We start from the raw sequence: 17561 nt of genomic DNA on the forward strand, positions 1-17561 counted from the left end.
ACCATTTTAGTATCTTGTTCTTTAAAATGCCTGCTCAACTGAACTAGAAGAAAAACAGATGATCTTGCTATTGCATTAGACGTCCAACAGTGCTCAATACAATATTGACAAGAAGTTCATTTCTTGTATTCATTTTAGGGTTATAAGTGTCTCTGCCTCCCGGGCTGGGAAGGACCGTTTTGTGAAAATGAAGCCAATGAATGTGATTCTGTGCCATGTGAGAACAATGGAACTTGCATCGATCTTTTCAATGACTTCCGGTAAGAAACATTATTTATACTTCTAAATGAACTGGGGTATTTGAGCAGTGGTTTATAATTTCTGCCCCTTCCTTTGTTTCTTCCATTATCTGAATTTCAGCACTGTTGCATCATGTTAAACAGACTGTGAAGATGGGGGTTGGGATAATCCATGGTTTCCTGCCTTAGGAGCCTTGCCACTAGTGTAAGAATCCATTGGGTAATTTTGTATGCTTTCTACGGGTTAAAGGAACAGTGTGCTGGGGAGAGAACTAGTATATTCCTTTTTGTATGTGTCAATATAAACAATTTTTGTGAATGCCTCAATCATGATTTTTAAGTAAGTATGACTGGATATTTATGTTTTTGGTACTTACAAAAACAGTTTTTCTTCCTTTGAATAATCTGTTTTATATCTTACTGTTCAAGCTCACTTGGGGGAACAATTACCTCTTTGTTACCCAAGATAGCTAATGACATGAAAGTTGCTTTCTGTTCTCCAAAGAAAGACCACAGAGAGAAGTCAAGATCTCAGTGCTTGAATCAGAGGGGCAACCCTATGGTCAGACCTCTTAAAATGTTGTTACCAGCTAATTAGCTGCAGTTTTTAGAGACCTTTAGAAAGAGAGAGTTGATTTGATAATAACTGAGAGAGGTAGAAATGTCTCTTTGAATCTTCAGTTAAATTGGAGTGACCCTTCAGTTTGTACTTCATAAATAATAACCTATAGAGTCTGCATTTTGATTGTGTCATTTTTAATTTAGTTACTGCTATCATATGAGCCACTGTCATGAGATTTACTTCTTAGCATGAAAACACAGACAGACAACAAGTTTGGCACTAAGAAAGTTGTATTTAACACAACTGCACTGTTTGCTGCACGGCAAACAATAGAAAAATGGCAGATCCTGCCATGGGAAAACAAGCAAAGCTTTTATACTATACATTATATATTATATACCTTATACATTATATATGTGTGTGTGTGTGAGTGTTTCCCATTGAGTAAACAACAAAACCACTGGACCAAATCACACCAAATTTGGCCACAAAACACATAGTAAGCAAATCTATGTCTTTCAATCAAATAAACTTAGAAAAATAAAGACCAAACAACAAAACTGTCAAAACCTCACAATTGCTTACCACGCATGTGCAGAGCCCCCCCCCCCAAAAAAAAACAACTACATTACCCAGAGGACCTTACAGCTGCCCAGGGAGACTATCCCCGCTGTCTCAAAACATTGCCATGGTGGGTGGAGCTTGAGGCTGGCACCCCACCCCTTTTCCCCCTCAGAAGAGAGAGAGAGTTTGTGCTGAGAGAAAAATGGCTGTACTATTGCTGTAAGGGACTGTTCTCAGGAGGGTGAGCAGCGGACACCCTCCACCTCAGAAGCATTATTATTACTATGGCCGGGCACAGCTAGTCTTATATATTTTAGAACTAATTGATTTAAACATGCCACATAGTTTAGTGTGAATCAGATGCCTTGATATCTCACTCGTTAGCTGACGTTTTCACTGATAAGTAAAGGCACATCATGTTATCACACCGGGGCTTTAAAGCAGGCAGCCCAATATTTCTGTCACCTGCAGAATTCTGCCAAATGTAGTTTGAGAAGGCAAGGACTTCTGTAGCTGAGAATCCAAAAGGCCCCGCCCTAAACTACAGACAGCAGAAATGCAGGGCTGCCTGCTTTAAAACCCTGGTGTGATAATGTAGATGGTGTGCTTACAGCATGGAGTGTGAGTACAATCAGTACATTAGAAATAAAGCAAGCTCAACAAGTTTCTTGTCTCAGTACCATATTGTAACAATCCAAAAAGATTTAAGTATACCTGTTATTTTCTTTGGATTTGTGATCACATCAACTAGCAGTTTCACCAATTTGATAGGAAACACCAATATGATTGTAATAACCATGCATAATTCTTTGTGGGGTGGAATTGTACTATGGGGAGGTGGAGCCCTCATTGTAAGAAATGTAAAGGAGAGGAGAAACATAAGGCATTTCTGTATAGAACTCATATGCTTAGGCTTGTATCCCAAACCTTGTTATTTTGTTCCTAAAACGTCTGTTGACAAAGAGCTAAGAGGCCATTCTTTGTTGCTTCCCTGAATAATTTATATTATTAATCAATACCAGATGAGCTGTTTTCAGCATCCTTGCTCTTTCAATTGCCTTTGATTTGCTTTCTTTTCTAAAATGGGTAAAAGCAGACTTTTCTATTCATCCTGAGTTCTAAAAGCATTGCCATGGATTCATTTTGTGCTGTTGTTGAGGATTGGGTCAGCCCACAGCCCCAAAAGCTTCTATATTTGTTTGCAATGCTTTGATAATTATCAGTTGTAGGTCTTATTGTGCAAGCTTTTTCTCTGTCTGAATGAAAGGATTCAAAAGTATTCAAGGAGTGCATCTTTCATTCCTCTCCCTCTGTCAGTGCTGACAATAAATTATCCTGCTGGCAGGGAAAGGTCATCCTGAACTACTTGACTGCACACTCAGAGTAACTCTGAGAGCAAACATTTTGTAAGATTTAATAAGCCAACTTGAATTGTCTTATTTATTTAATTGCCCATCCATCGTCAATTGTTTGGTGATGAAATGTCTCCTTCATTTCCAATTTGAGTATACACCTAGCTTGAAAGCCATAGCATTTATTCTCATTCCTTCTGTAATGTGGCATTAGGTAAAGGTAAACGTTTTCCCCTGACTCTGCGGGTTGGTGCTTATCTCCATTTCGAAGCTAAAGAGCCAGCGTTATCCACAGACACCTCCAAGGTCATGTGGCCGGCATGACTGCATGGAGAGCCATTACCTTCCTGCTGGAGTGGTTCCTATTGATCCACTCACGTTTGCATGTTTTTGAATTGCTAGGTTGGCAGAAGCTGGGGCTATCAACGGGAGCTCACCTCATCCCGCAGATTTGAACTACCAACCTTTTGGTCAGCACGTTCAGCAGCTCAGCAGTTTAACCTGTTGTGCCACCAGGGGCATTATCTGATATTAAATCAATCTTCTCATGAGTCCAAGAGTGAGGCCAATGCCTGTCAAAGGCATTAACTCCTCCTTCCAAAAATGTCAAGGGGTTTTATACAGCTAACAGTATAATGTTCTCATAAGTACATACCTAACTCTCATCAGGACATACTTATAAGTACATACCTAACTCATACCTAACTCAAAATTCTTTTATCTCAAAAGTGAATTTTCCCACTGAAATGCTATTAATCTGTTCCAACCTTCACCCCACCCATTTTTGATATGGGTTTTTAAATAAGAAAATGTACTTTATAAATAACAAATAATGTATAAATTATTTAATAATCTATTCACATGGAGATATATATATATATATAACAACTTTAAAAGTGGTAGAAACACAAAGTTGTGGCAAGGAAGCACATTTGAAGCAACAAAATGTGTGTTTTGGCCAGTGTAAAAGTAAAGCAAAACCTGCACATTCACACGGAACAATAAAAAGCAAGATTAACTTTTAAGTGGTAGAAGCAGGATGTTGTGGCAAATAAGCACAAAGTGAAGAGGCAGAAGCCTAATTTTCTTCATACTGTACTCATTCCAGCCTCCCTTCCTCTCTTGCTCTCTCTCCCTCTTTTTCTCTTCATGAAGCCAAACATACCAAGAATAAAAACCACACAAAATCAACTTGCCCAAAGTTCCATAAAGTGGACAACAGCAAAGTCGACAGCAATTTCCCAAGAGCACGAGGCACAAAGGCCGCTCACTTGAAGTCCTAAAGCCCTGTACTTTCACATTAGTACTCCCTCTGGCGCTAGCGCTTAACTCAAAATGCTGCTCGTATGTCAAAGTGATTCCCAGGCCAAGCAACAGCTCTTAACTCAAAATGCTCTTCAATTGTGATGCTCTTAAGTCAAGGTTCCACTGCACATGAAGGACTGCAGTTTTAACTAAAACACTATATCATTACCCATAGAAACATAAAATGTCATCTTGTTCACACTGACTTAACAAAAACTATTTCCCTGTTTTTCTCCTCCATGCAATGTTTAAAATACTACATGAGCATTTTATTCAGTGTACAAAGATTTGAAGAGTCTCCTCAGTAGTTTGAATCAGTTAGGATCCTAAAACATCACATTTTTAATACACATTTTGAAATTTTAATATGTACTTTACAGTATGTGTTTGTGTGTGTGCGAGAGAGAGATAGGTAGAGAGACTATAAGATCACTTAACCTGTGGAACTGGAAAGGGGAAGCTAGTATATGAACAGTAGACTAATTTGTTTTAAGTAATCTTATTCACCCCCCAGGCCCGGTGCAACGTGGACGCCGTTGAAGCGGCGGCGTCGGGCGCACGTCAGGGGGGGCGCTGTCGATGCCTCTACGGCGCCCCGCTGTACATTTACCAAGGGAGGCGGCGGCGGGGACCATCGCCTCCCTCCTCGGCGAAGAGCTAGGCCTGAAATGAGGCCTTCGCGGAGGAGGGAGACAATGGTCCCTGCCGCCGCTGCCGCCTCCCTCCTCGGCGAACGCGGAAGACCTATCTGGCTAGCTATTCTCGCGAGGTGGGCCAAAGGCCCGGCCTAGGGACACCCGGTTTCCCTAATCCCCGGGCCGAGGCCCTCCTCAGCAGCACGCTGGAGGTGACCTGCCAGGGCTGGCTGCGCGATCTGCAGCTCCAGTGCGCTGCGCCGCCGCCCCCACGTGAGGGAAGGAGGAGCAGGTAGGGAAAGAACAGTCAGAGAGAGAGAGAGAGGAGTTGGGCAGAAAGTTGACGAACTCGGGTGCACTCTCAGGTAGCGCGCTCTCAGGAGGGGAAGGGAAAGAAAGAGAATGGGGCGTCGCACAGGCGCGGCCTCACCCCCAGCTGGCCTCCCAGCTGTGTTTTGCTTCCCTCTTTGGGTTTTCCTTCAGCCAAGTCCACTCTTCACCTCCCTTCTCGCCCTCACTGCCGGGACAGATAACCCAAACCGAGCCGACTCTTCCAGGACTGGGGCCCTTCCACACAGCCACATATCCCAGAATATCAAGGCTCGGAAACACCTCAGGGAGACTAGAACGAAGGCATGGAGCCCACTTGGCCCAGGCACAATGATAGGGAGATGAGAGAGGGAGAAGGATGATAGAGAGGGAGAGCGAGAAAGAATCCCTTAATGCGATTCTATAGCACTGAACCTGGCAGATAACGCGGTGTCGAGCTGCATCGATGCAGCCTTCATTTCCCCTCCGTGCTGCTTAGCCCTGTGAGAGAGAGGGAGAGAGATAAAGGGGTTGTCGGTGGTGGGGAGGAGAAGGGAAAGAGGAGAGGGAGGGCTGGCCCAAGCCTCTGAGGGACTGAGGGGAGTAGTGTGTGTGTGTGTGTGTGAGTGAGTGAAGGAAGGAAGGAGGAAAGAAATTGCCGCCATTAGAGCCTCTACTGCATTAGAGCCTCCCTTCAGTTCCCATATCCTCTTCCGAGGGTGATCCGTGGTTTTTTTTTGGGGGGGGGCAGCCTTTGGCGGGGGTTTCTCTAGCGTGCCCAATGTGCTTCAACATCTGGAAACACCCTGGCTGGATCTACACTTCCCTATATGCCAGCATCAGATCCCAGATTATATAAATCTACACTGCCAGATAATCTGGGATATAGGGCATGTAGATCCACTCCTAGAACTCTTGGAGGCTCGAGAGAGGGGGGATTGACAGAGAGGAAGGATGGCAGCACAGCGGCAAAGTTACTGTGACTTTTGTTTGAAGGAGCACTCGGTAGCTGGGCTGCTGTGAGTTATCCAGGCTGTACGGCCATATTCCAGAAGCATTATTTCCTGACGTTTCACCACATCTATGGCAGGCATCCTCAAAGGTTGTGAGGTCAGTTGGAAACTAGGCAAGTGGGGTTGATATATCTGTGGAAGGTCCAGGGTGGGAGAAAGAACTCTTTTCTGTTTGAGGCAAGTGTGAATGTTGCAATTGGCTACCTTGATTAGCACTGAATGGCCTTTCAGCTTCAAGGTCTGGCTGCTTCCTGCCTGGGGAATCCTTTGTTGGGATGTGTTAGCTGGCCCTGATTTATTAATGTCTGGAAGTCCTCTGTTTTCTGAGTAGTGTTCTTAATTTACTGTCCTGATTTCTCAACCAGAGAAGTCAGCCATAGCAGAAAATTTGATGAATCAACCTGGACACAGCATATTATTTGAGAACACAGGAATGCTGGACCACTCTAACAATCACCATGGCAGACTACACAGAGAAGCCACTGAAATCCACAAACATGTGGACAATTTCAATAGAAAGGAAGAATCCATGAAAATGAACAAAATCTGGCTACCAGTATTAAAAAAAAAACAACTCTAAAATGAGGACAGTAAATAAAGAACAACACTCAGTAGACAGGGGAATTCCAGACATGAAACTATGAGGGCCAGCTAATACCTCCCAAAAAGGATTCCCCCAGGAGTAAGCAGCCAGACCTTGAAGCTGCAAGGCTATTCAATGCTAATCAATGTGGCCAATTGCAACAGTCACACTTGCCTCCAACAGACAAAGAGTTCTTTCACCCACCCTGGACCTTCCACAGATATATAAACCCCACTGGCATAGTTTCCAACAGACCTCACAACCTCTGAGGATGCCTACCATAGATGTGGGCGAAATGTCAAAAGAATGCCTCTGGAACACGGTCATACAGGCTCCCTACCTATCTATCTACCTTGCTACATATTCTCCACATTGTGTGTATGTCTATGTATATATAAGCGATACACACACACACATGAAGGAACCATATGTGCTATATATCATGGGTCCCCAAACTAAGGCCCGGGGGCCAGATGCGGCCCTCCAAGGTCATTTACCTGGCCACCGCCCTCAGTTTTATAATATAATATTTTTATATCATTTTAATAATATATTGTATTTACATATAATATTGATAATAATATTATAATGTTATACAATATACTAATACCATATAATAATATTAATTATATGTTATATATTACATATAATATTACAGTATAGTGATATAGTTCAATATAGTAATATATAATGCTAATATTGTGCTATGCTAATAATATAATATATTGTATGTACATACAGCTTCTCTGAGTCCACTTCAGGGTGAGAAGGGTAGGATATAAATGTAATAAATAAATGTAGTAAATGAATAAATAAATAATTTTAGACTTAGGCTCGCCCAAAGTCTGAAATGACTTGAAGGCACACAACAACAACAATCCTAATTCACTTGACTATCTTATTGGCCAGAAGCAGGCCCACACTTCCCATTGAAATCCTGATAGGTTTATGCTGGTTACAATTGTTTTCATTTTTAAATATTGTATTGTTCTTTCATGGTTGTTGTTTTGCACTACAAATAAGACATGTGCTCTTCCACACAGGCATATAACCCAGAATATCAAAGCAGAATAACCCACAATATCTTGCTTTGAACTGGGTTATCTGAGTCCACACTGCCCTATATCCCTGTTCAATGTTTGGTGCTAAATTCGCAAATATAGTAATTCCTACATAACGTTACCATGTATTGAACTGCTTTTTCTGTTGATTTGTTGTAAAACATGATGTTTTGGTTCTTAATTTGTAAAATCATAATGTAATTTGATGTTTAATAGGCTTTACCTTAATCCCTCCTTATTATCCAACATTTTCGCTTATCCAACGCTTTTATTCTTTAGTGATTGGTTTGGGGGGGGGGCACCAAAATTCTGTTCGCCTACACTTGAAAAATACCTAGGGCCAGCCCTGTCACCCCCTAATGGAGCAACACTCCTGAACCTGAGAGATATCCTTGACTTTTATGAGTAGAAATTGGACGCTGAAACTGTACAGAATGGGAGCAAGAAGCACTAGAGCCAAGATTACAACTTAGTAACTGAAAAAATGACATAGCTGCCACATGGACAGAGCAATTTGTTTGACAATTTCTTAGAATGTACAGCAGTGATGAAATCCTGATTTAGGGGGAGAAGGGTCTTCTCTATTATGTGTGCAAAAATACCCCAAAGGGTCCACCAATATACAGCTAGGAGATATAAAACTCCCAGGGTTACTTTTGTTGTATTTCCCTAAATCCACTCTGTTTCCTTCCTTTGTTTTAAGGTGCTATAGGTGTTCTTGGTTTTTTTATTCCAACTCTGCAAATTTTGGTGTTCAAATATTTCAAATATGATTTTAACCTGTGTACTTCTTCCTCCGGTGGCTCAGTGTGTTAAAGCGCTGAGCTGCTGAACTTGCAGACCGAAAGGTCTCAGGTTCAAATCCGGGGAGCAGAATAAGCGTCCGCTGTTAGCTCCAGCTTCTGCCAACCTAGCCGTTTGAAAATATGCAAATGTGAGTAGATCAATAGGTATCGCTCCGGCGGGAAGGTAACGGTGTTCCATGCAATCATACTGGCCACATGACCTTGGAGGTGTCTACGAACAACGCCGGCTCTTCGGCTTAGAAATGGAGATGAGCACTAACCCCCAGAGTCTGACACGACTGGACTTAACGTCAGGGGAAACCTTTACCGTTAACTTTTACTTCTTCCCAAATGCTCCTTACAAATGTGGAAATTCTTGAAGTGAGATGCATTTCTCCTTACAATGAAGCTTAAGAGCAATGAAGTAGCTATTGTTATTAAGAGTGTTGAAAAGGACAAACATTTTTCCTATCCAGAAGAGGGGTCTAGAGCGCGTGTGGCGTTCGAAGTGGAACGAATCAGACCGAACACGGCTGTGCCTCTTTCTGAAGGCGTATGCCGCGGCAATAGATGCTGCAACTGATATTGCATCCGTGAAGAACCGTCCGGCGGAGCTGTTTTGAGTTGTCAGAGGTTTGTTAAATCCCACCACTCAAGATGGGATCCCTGACAGCTCGGCAGCTCTCTGTGAAGCATTTGCTCGGTTCTTCGTGGATAAAGTCGCTCTGATCCGCTCTGGCTTCGACGCCATATTAACGGCAGTCTCCGGGGATGTAACACGAGCACCTTCTTGTCCTATTTTGATGGATTCTTTTCAATTAATTGAGCTCGAGGATGCGGACAAGGTGCTTGGAGAGGCGAGGGCCACTACCTGCATCCTAGACCCCTGCCCATCCTGGCTGGTGAGAGAAGCCAGAGGGGGATTGGCCGAGTGGGTGAAGGTGGTGGTGAATGCCTCCCTTAGGGACGGCATTTTTCCAGCGAGCTTCAAATTGGCTGTGATAAAACCGCTGTTGAAAAAGCCATCACTGGACCCCACTCAATTGGATAACTATTGGCCGATTTCCAATCTCCCATTTTTGGGCAAGGTCGTGGAATGGGTGGTGGCAGCGCAACTCCAGGCATTCTTGGTAGATGCTGATATTCTAGATCCGGCACAGTCTGGCTTCAGGCTGGGGCATGGCACCGAGACAGCCTTGGTCGCCTTAGTCGATGATCTTCACCGGGAACTGGACAAGGAGAGTGTGTCCTTGCTGGTTCTGCTGGACCTCTCAGCGGCCTTCGATACCGTTGACCACGGTATCCTTCTGGGACGACTCGCCGGGTTGGGCATTGGAGGCACTGTTCTGCAGTGGCTCCGGTCCTTCTTGGAGGGACGATCCCAGATGGTGTCACTGGGGGACACCTGCTCGGCCCCACAGCCATTGTCCTGTGGGGTCCCGCAGGGGTCGATATTGTCCCCCATGTTGTTTAACATCTACATGAAGCCGCTGGGAGAGATCATCCGGAGTTTCGGGGTAAGATGTCATCTGTACGCAGATGATGTCCAGCTCTGTCACTCCTTCCCACCTGTCACTAAGGAGGCTGTCCAGGTCCTGAACCGGTGTCTGGCCGCTGTGTCGGACTGGATGAGGGCCAATAAATTGAAATTGAATCCAGACAAGACGGAGGTCCTCCTGGTTAGTCGCAAGGCTGAACAGGGAATAGGGTTACAGCCTGTGTTGGACGGGGTCGCACTCCCCCTAAAGACGCAGGTTCGCAGTCTGGGGGTGATCCTGGACTCATCGCTGAGCCTGGAGCCTCAGGTTTCAGCGGTGGCCGGGAGAGCCTTCGCACAACTCCGCCTTGTGCGCCAGCTGCGCCCATTCCTTGGGAGGTCTGACTTGGCCACGGTGGTCCACACTCTGGTCACATCCCGGCTGGATTACTGCAACGCACTCTATGTGGGGCTGCCTTTGAAGACGGCCCGGAAGCTCCAGCTGGTGCAGCGGGCGGCAGCCAGATTAATAACGGGAGCGGCTTACAGGGAGCATACAACCCCCCTGCTAAGCCAGCTCCACTGGCTGCCGATATGCTACCGAGCCCAATTCAAAGTGCTGGTTTTGACCTACAAAACCCTAAACGGTTCTGGTCCTGCCTATCTATCCGAACGTATCTCCTCCTATGAGCCCGTTAGAACCTTAAGATCTTCCGGGGAGGCCCTGCTCTTGATCCCACCTGCCTCGCAGGCGCGGCTGGTGGGGACGAGGGACAGGGCCTTCTCGGTGGTGGCTCCTCGGCTGTGGAACTCCCTCCCCAGCGATATCCGGCAAACCCCATCCCTCCTGGGATTTAGAAGAAAACTAAAAACTTGGCTCTGCGCCCAGGCATTCAGCGAATAAGCTCATTGGCTGTTGTAATCGGGTCGCAAATCTGTAATTGTAGCAGTAGTGAATGACTGAGGATGGTGCAATATCGCTGCTTTGCAGCGTTTTAATTTTTGTATACTTTTTATCATGTTTTTATCATGTTTTTATCATGTTTTAATTGTTTTGTTTTTATAGTATATTTGTTACTGGCCCTCGTGGCAGAATGCAAGCCGCTCTGAGTCCCCTCGGGGAGAAGGGCGGGGTATAAATGCATGTAATAAATAAATAAATAAATATCCTTGGTACAGTCTCATCTGAGCCTTGGCAAGATTTCTATATCCCCAGGATTGATTTCTCCCTACCCAAGATATGCATAATGAAAGCCCAGCCCTGTACAGTGTCAGCCATTATGTTTAAGCTGGATATATGCATCCACCTCATCCAACAGTTTGTAGAGAAATGCTGGCTTTTGCCTGAAAAAAAAGCCAAGTGCCTTGAAATTCTAGCACACAAATTTCATTTACAAATAGAAATGGTGTCTGATTATATATGGAGGTGATCTGTGTTGTCATCAGAACAACTATTACATTGTTCCAGTCAAGTAAGAGAAATCAAAAAGCTTATTAAAATGGCAGGATAACTTTAAGCCAAATGTTATTCCTTATGCATCATTTTTTTCAGATGACAGACCTCGACTCTCCTTTCAGACTATTCAACTATAAGGTGCACCGTTCTGGGCTGGCTTAGCAAGCTCTCCCACTCATTCAGAATAAACAAGATATTTAAATACCTACTTCTTGAATGCAACAATGAGACAATTTTCTTGACAGCAGGAGGGAGAGGATTTTGTAGGAAAATTCCATCTTGTACTTTTAAAATGAAGTTTGTCTTCCTCCAAGTTGACCAGGGATCCTGGAGATGACTCCCTAACAGACTCTTGTTCAGAATATAACTGGAAGCATATCTCTGCCTAAAAGCCTGTCTATAAACCATATTTACTGAGCATAGCTCATAACATGTGTTGTCAAAGGCTTTCATGGCCGGGATTACAGGGTTGTTGTGTGTTTTCTGGGCAGTATGGCCATGTTCCAGAAGTATCCTCTCCTGATGCTTCACCCATATCTATGGCAGGCATCCTCAGAGGTTGTGAGGTATGTCAACCTTTGAGGATTCCTGCCATAGTTGTGGGTGAAACATCAGGAGAGAATACTTCTGGAACATGGCCATACTGCCTGGAAAACATACAACAACCCATTGCCCATAACACTTTTTTAAAAAATTCAAAGAAAACTCTGTGTGATAATTTGCTTTAGGATCACCATAAGTCAAAAATAATTGTAAGGTTACACACAACAATTTGAGAGAAGAATATAGAGGAAAAGACATTGAATTATAGAATAAAGTGGCTCTGGGTACATGCCCAGCCTGGGGCTGAAACTCAGATACAAAAGCTTTCACAGATAAATCTACTTCTGTTCTACACAACCACCACAAATTATATTTTCTTAAGTTGAAACAGACCTATTTTGGATTAAGAGGAATGGGTTTCTCTGTTATTCTCAGACAATATGACATCGGATTGAAAATATCTTGTTAATCAACAGCAAATCATCTGGAAATTTACCAGTAGATTGTGTTGTCCTAATATAGCCTATGATATAAGGAATGGAGAAAGTGACTAACTGAATGTTAGATTTGGGTGGAAAATGTATTGAGTTTTGGCATGAATTAGGTTAGTGTAGGGAGCACTGGAAATGTCTCTTTCCTTTATTTGGTTTATTAAATTGTTGCAGGATATAATGAAATGATTATCCTAAATGTCTTTTCTCTCTTTTTTGCTAACTTCTGGTGCATTTGTGCAAATTCACAAAAACTAATGGGGGGAAAGTTTGAACCTACAGGTGATGCTTTTTATAGATCTCAGGATTCACTGGATGAATCAAATTTCTAAGCACTAGAAATAAGTGAAGCAACGGGTTTAGATTGCATATGAATGCAACCCATCCAAAATGTTAAGTAGGATGCCCTTATTCATAATTATACCTAACCAAAGTGTGGACCACTGAGAGTGAAACTGTTTGTCTAAATACTATGGCTGGGATCCTGTGTGGGAGACATAGCTACCATAACATAGCTACCATCTATTTCCTGATCTGACCCTGCAATATCTATCTTAAAAGCCAGATATGCCACTAACTGAAGGAGTTCCGAGATGCTGATTAGGAAGGTGTTGAGTGATGATACATCCAGCCTCTTCCTGGCAGCAAGGTGTGGTGTGATAAGCAGAGACCTCTGTAGAGTTTTGTCACAACAATTTATCACACAGTGGCCTGCTGCAGGAAGTATCTATAATCACTCAGCATGCTGCTCATCAGCATCATGGAACTCCTTTGCTTCAGAAGATTCACTGGATTTTTAATTATGACCCAATTATAAATTTGAATAGTAAAATTTAGGAGTCCATCATAAATACTTAGCAGGGTCCCAGCCCTCATCTTTCATGGTGTTTTCTCCACATTCTGCATGAAAGCCTTCATTTTTTACTTGTTAATTTATTTTGAAGTATTTACATATGTATTTTGAGATACCTTGGTGATGCAACTCAAGTATAAGCACAAAATTCATTTATTCTTCATATACACATAGCACTGCTGTCAATTTTATACACAATATTTTTAATAATTGTGTGCTTAAAACAAGGTTTGTGTACATTAAACTAGCAGAAAGCAAATGTGTTGGCCACCCATGTGGACAATTTTGGATTTTCAAGTCTTTTGGATTCTGGAATGCCGGATAAAGATTGATTGACCAGTACTTTCTGTCTTCTTTTTTACTACTTTCAAAAACTGTGCAGTACTCTAGGAATAGAAGGGTGGTATGATAGCTCGCATCAGAGAGAGTAAATAATGTATCCAGGGTTGTGAAGAATTTTGTTTGCTTGAAAGTGCTATTGAGAAAAATAATACAAATAATTCTAGGTATATTTGACCAAGTGAGAGATACATAGATTAGATAAACACAGAGAGGAAGGTACTCAGGGAAAATTGTCCCCTACATATCTGCCATTCTTTCTCATGCTCCCTTTGACCATATTCCATTTCTTCCTTTTTGTTCTTCAACCTACTGAGCTCTCAACTGCTTGCCCATGTCAGGGAAATGCAGACAGCACCTAAGAGGCAGTTATATAAATATTTAAATGTGCCTTCACCATTCTAACAGCAAACATATTCAGCTTATGCTCACCAAGGTAACAATTTCCTAGCTTCTTTACTCAAGGAGAATAAAATAAACCTTTTAAAAATATTATCATTTTCTCATGCAAGGTACCGGGAGTGCTCATTTTGCTTTATGGGCAGGTATAAACAGAAACATTGGCTTGAAAAATGTTTACTACATTTTGATAGCAGGTTGCTTTAAAGGTTTATGTTTGAGGGTTTTTATGTAAAAAATGTCACAATTCTGAGAAACAGTTGAAAAATAAACAAAATAGGTGCCCTTTGGGCAGGAAGCAATGCACACAGTGCATGCATGCGGTAGTTGTTTAATAAGTCTTACTGTGCTTGGATGGAGAAATCATTGCTAAGGGCAGCCAAAAGCAGAGAAGTGCAAAATGTTACAACAAAGAATACAAAATCTTTTATACAGTTTATGCATTTGTAAAGAGAATACAGACTGCCATTGCAAATTAGAAATGAAAGATGTTGGGTACATTGAACTTTTATTTTATTGGAAGGGAATGAAATATTTCAAATTATTCTATAGTCTGTTGGGACAGGAACTAAAGAACTTTTCCAGGCGCCCAACAGCTATTGGATCTCAAACTACACTTTCCTCCTCATAGTTCCATCTCATTTTGGGAGGAATGTGAATGGGGCCTGCTGTGAGTTGTGTGATGCCGCATGGTGGACCCCATCCTCACCATGCAACGTAAGTGGCAAAATGGGGGCAAAAATGCCCCGTGTGAAGAGGTAGTAAGAAAAGTTGAACTTTTCCTGCATTCACATTTTTTGTACAGAAAATGAAGAAAATCGTGATCTTTGACAAAGATTTCAAAAGCAAAATGAAATATGTAATATTGCCCCGTGTTTTCAGTAGGCAAATCTGTTCTCAATGTAAGAACTATATTGAACTTGGCTGCCATATAAGTATTAGAGATGAGGAGCTGCTGAGAAAAAGGAAATGGCTGAATACTGAGGGATTCACATCCAGTTTTTAAGAGTTAAACATCCAAATCTGAGAATCCCCCTCTAATAATAAAGCTCTTGTTGTGACCCAGCCACAGGCTGGCCAGATTCAAGATGACGATGAAGGGGATTCTGGTTTTAGGATTCTGGGGCTGAAGCCAGCTCAGAGATGCAGTTTCAGTTTGAGCAAGATGAACTGCTGACCTCAGGAGAGATAGATAACGGTCAGGCTGACATTCCCTTGAGAAATGATGAGGGAGAAACTTCAGCTTTGAGAAATAATGAGGGAGACAGTTTAGCTCCAGGCCAGGTGCAAGATAATGGTAGCACAAGCAATGAGTTATCCAGAGAGGACCGTTTGTCTTGGATGGGTTCCCAGTTTCGGAGAAGTGAGCGTTTGGCGCGGAAAAGGGAGACTAGCTGTAGGAAAAGGAACGCCTTTCTGAGTTGTTATTAAAGTGTGCTTTTGCAGATCACTCTTTGTCAGAGCAATTCCTCGCTTCATCTAGGTGGATGTTTGCCTCGTCAGTGTTCTTGGATTCTTGGGCCTTGTTCTTTGGACTCTATGGACTAATACCTTGCCTTGTGGATTATTGCTCTTTGAACTTATGGACCTTGCATTTTGGATTATAGGACATTTCTTTACCTTGTGATCTTACTGGACTTATTGACTTTCACTACAACTTTGAACTACCTTTTGATTGCTTGCTTGATTTATTTCCTGCTTTGCTTAATAAAAACCTCAAAAGACTACCTGTGTGTCTGACTGGGTATCTATAGCAAGGTGAACTTAGCCTGAGGTGCGACAGCTCTATCATTTTGGTTTAGTTAGGCAATAGTCCCCCAATCCTATCTACTCTAGAAATGCAAGCAACATTATAGTTTTTTGTTGTTATCCTTGGTTAGAAAAATATTTCAAATATTAATACACCCACCTATATATATATAAACCAGACTCAAGATGAATGTGTCTACTAGGTCTCCTCCTCCTCCTCCTCCTTCTTCCATATTTGTGGTATTTCCCACCTAAGGTTCTCAGGACCCCCCCCCAATCCCTAGGATATGTCAGTTTTGGTTTCTCCCACATTCCTGCATACAAAACAAACATGGGAAAAAACACTTTTTTTTTCAATCCCAATATAAAGAAATTCATAAATGTTGGTAGATACTTATACAAAAACTGAAAATGAATTTTCAATTATCCTACCATAGATTCTTGAAAGAGGACTGGAAGGCTAGAACATTTCTGATATGTTGTCACAGCCCCCCTCTGCAAAGCTCTGTGTTTGGAAAGCCCTGTTGAAAGTACTTCCTGATTGCAAGCTACAAATCACAAAACTAGCTCTATGTCTTGTGTCTCTTGGAATGTTTTCTTAGAAATATCAAACAGAACTTGTGAGAAGTTCAAAAGAGCATATAAAAATATCTCTATATATAAAAGAGTGATGGCATCAGGGCAGCGGACAAAACAACAAAACTACAGCCCCCCCCAACCTTGAAATTTGACAACACAGCCCATCATCCACGGCTCTAGGTTGATACAACAAAAAGAAAAGAAAAATAAAGTCCTAATTACATGGAGAGGAATGATAGTTTTTATCCAATTGTTGCCAGTTTGAAGGCTAAGTTCCACCCACTTGGTCTCCTAGCAACCTACTCAGCCCAGGGGACAGGCACAGTTAGGCCTCACTTTTAGGCCTCTTCCACAGATTATCAGATTTTAACTGGATTATATGGCAGTTTAGACTCAAGGCTCTTCCACACAGCTATATAACCCATTTATAATCTTATATTATCTGCTTTGAACTGGATTATCTTGACTCCACACTGCCATATAATCCACTTCAGTGTGCATTTTATACAGCTGTTTAGAAGGGGCCTCATATAATCCAGTTCTAAGCAGAAAATATAACTATCAATATACAGTAGAGTCTCACTTATTCAACATAAACAGGCCGGCAGAATGTTGGATAAGTGAATATGTTGGATAATAAGGGATTCAGGAAAAGCCGATTAAACATCAAATTAGGTCATCATTATACAAATTAAGCACCAAAACATCATGTTATACAACAAATTTGACAGAAAAAGTAGTTCCATGCGCAGTAATGCTATGTAGTAATTACAGAAGAGTCTCACTTATCCAACACTCGCTCATCCAACATTCTGGATTATCCAATGCATTTTTGTAATCAATGTTTTCAATATAATGTGATATTTTGGTGCTAATTTTGTAAATACAGTAATTACAACATAACATTACTGCGTATTGAACTACTTTTTCTGTCAAATTTGTTGTATAACATGATGTTTTGGTGCTTAATTTGTAAAATCATAACGTATTTTGATGTTTAATAGGATTTTTCTTAATTTCTCCTTATTATCCAACATATTCGCTTATCCAATGTTCTGCCGGCCCGTTTATGTTGGATAAGTGAGACTCTACTGTACTGTATTTACAAATTTACCACCAAAATATCACAGTGAATTTAAAACACTGACTACAAAAACATTGACTACTAAAAGGCAGACTGCGTTGGATAATCCAGAACATTGGATAAGCGAATGTTGGATAAGCTGTAATATAAAATAATTACTGTGGTAGAATAATACAGAACAAT

General features: G+C 42.0%; 1 protein-coding gene across 1 annotated transcript in view; it reads left to right on the top strand.

Annotated features, from left to right (window-relative positions):
• eys (eyes shut homolog) overlaps nucleotides 1-17561 on the top strand; it is an 804562-nt gene that overhangs the window by 84364 nt on the left and 702637 nt on the right. The window contains exon 5 of the mRNA XM_062969072.1: nucleotides 139-260. Within this exon, the coding sequence (XP_062825142.1) occupies nucleotides 139-260 (122 nt within the window). The remainder of the gene's footprint in view (nucleotides 1-138; nucleotides 261-17561) is intronic.

Source organism: Anolis carolinensis, chromosome 1 (genome assembly GCF_035594765.1).
Source record: "Anolis carolinensis isolate JA03-04 chromosome 1, rAnoCar3.1.pri, whole genome shotgun sequence".
NCBI lineage: Eukaryota > Metazoa > Chordata > Lepidosauria > Squamata > Dactyloidae > Anolis > Anolis carolinensis.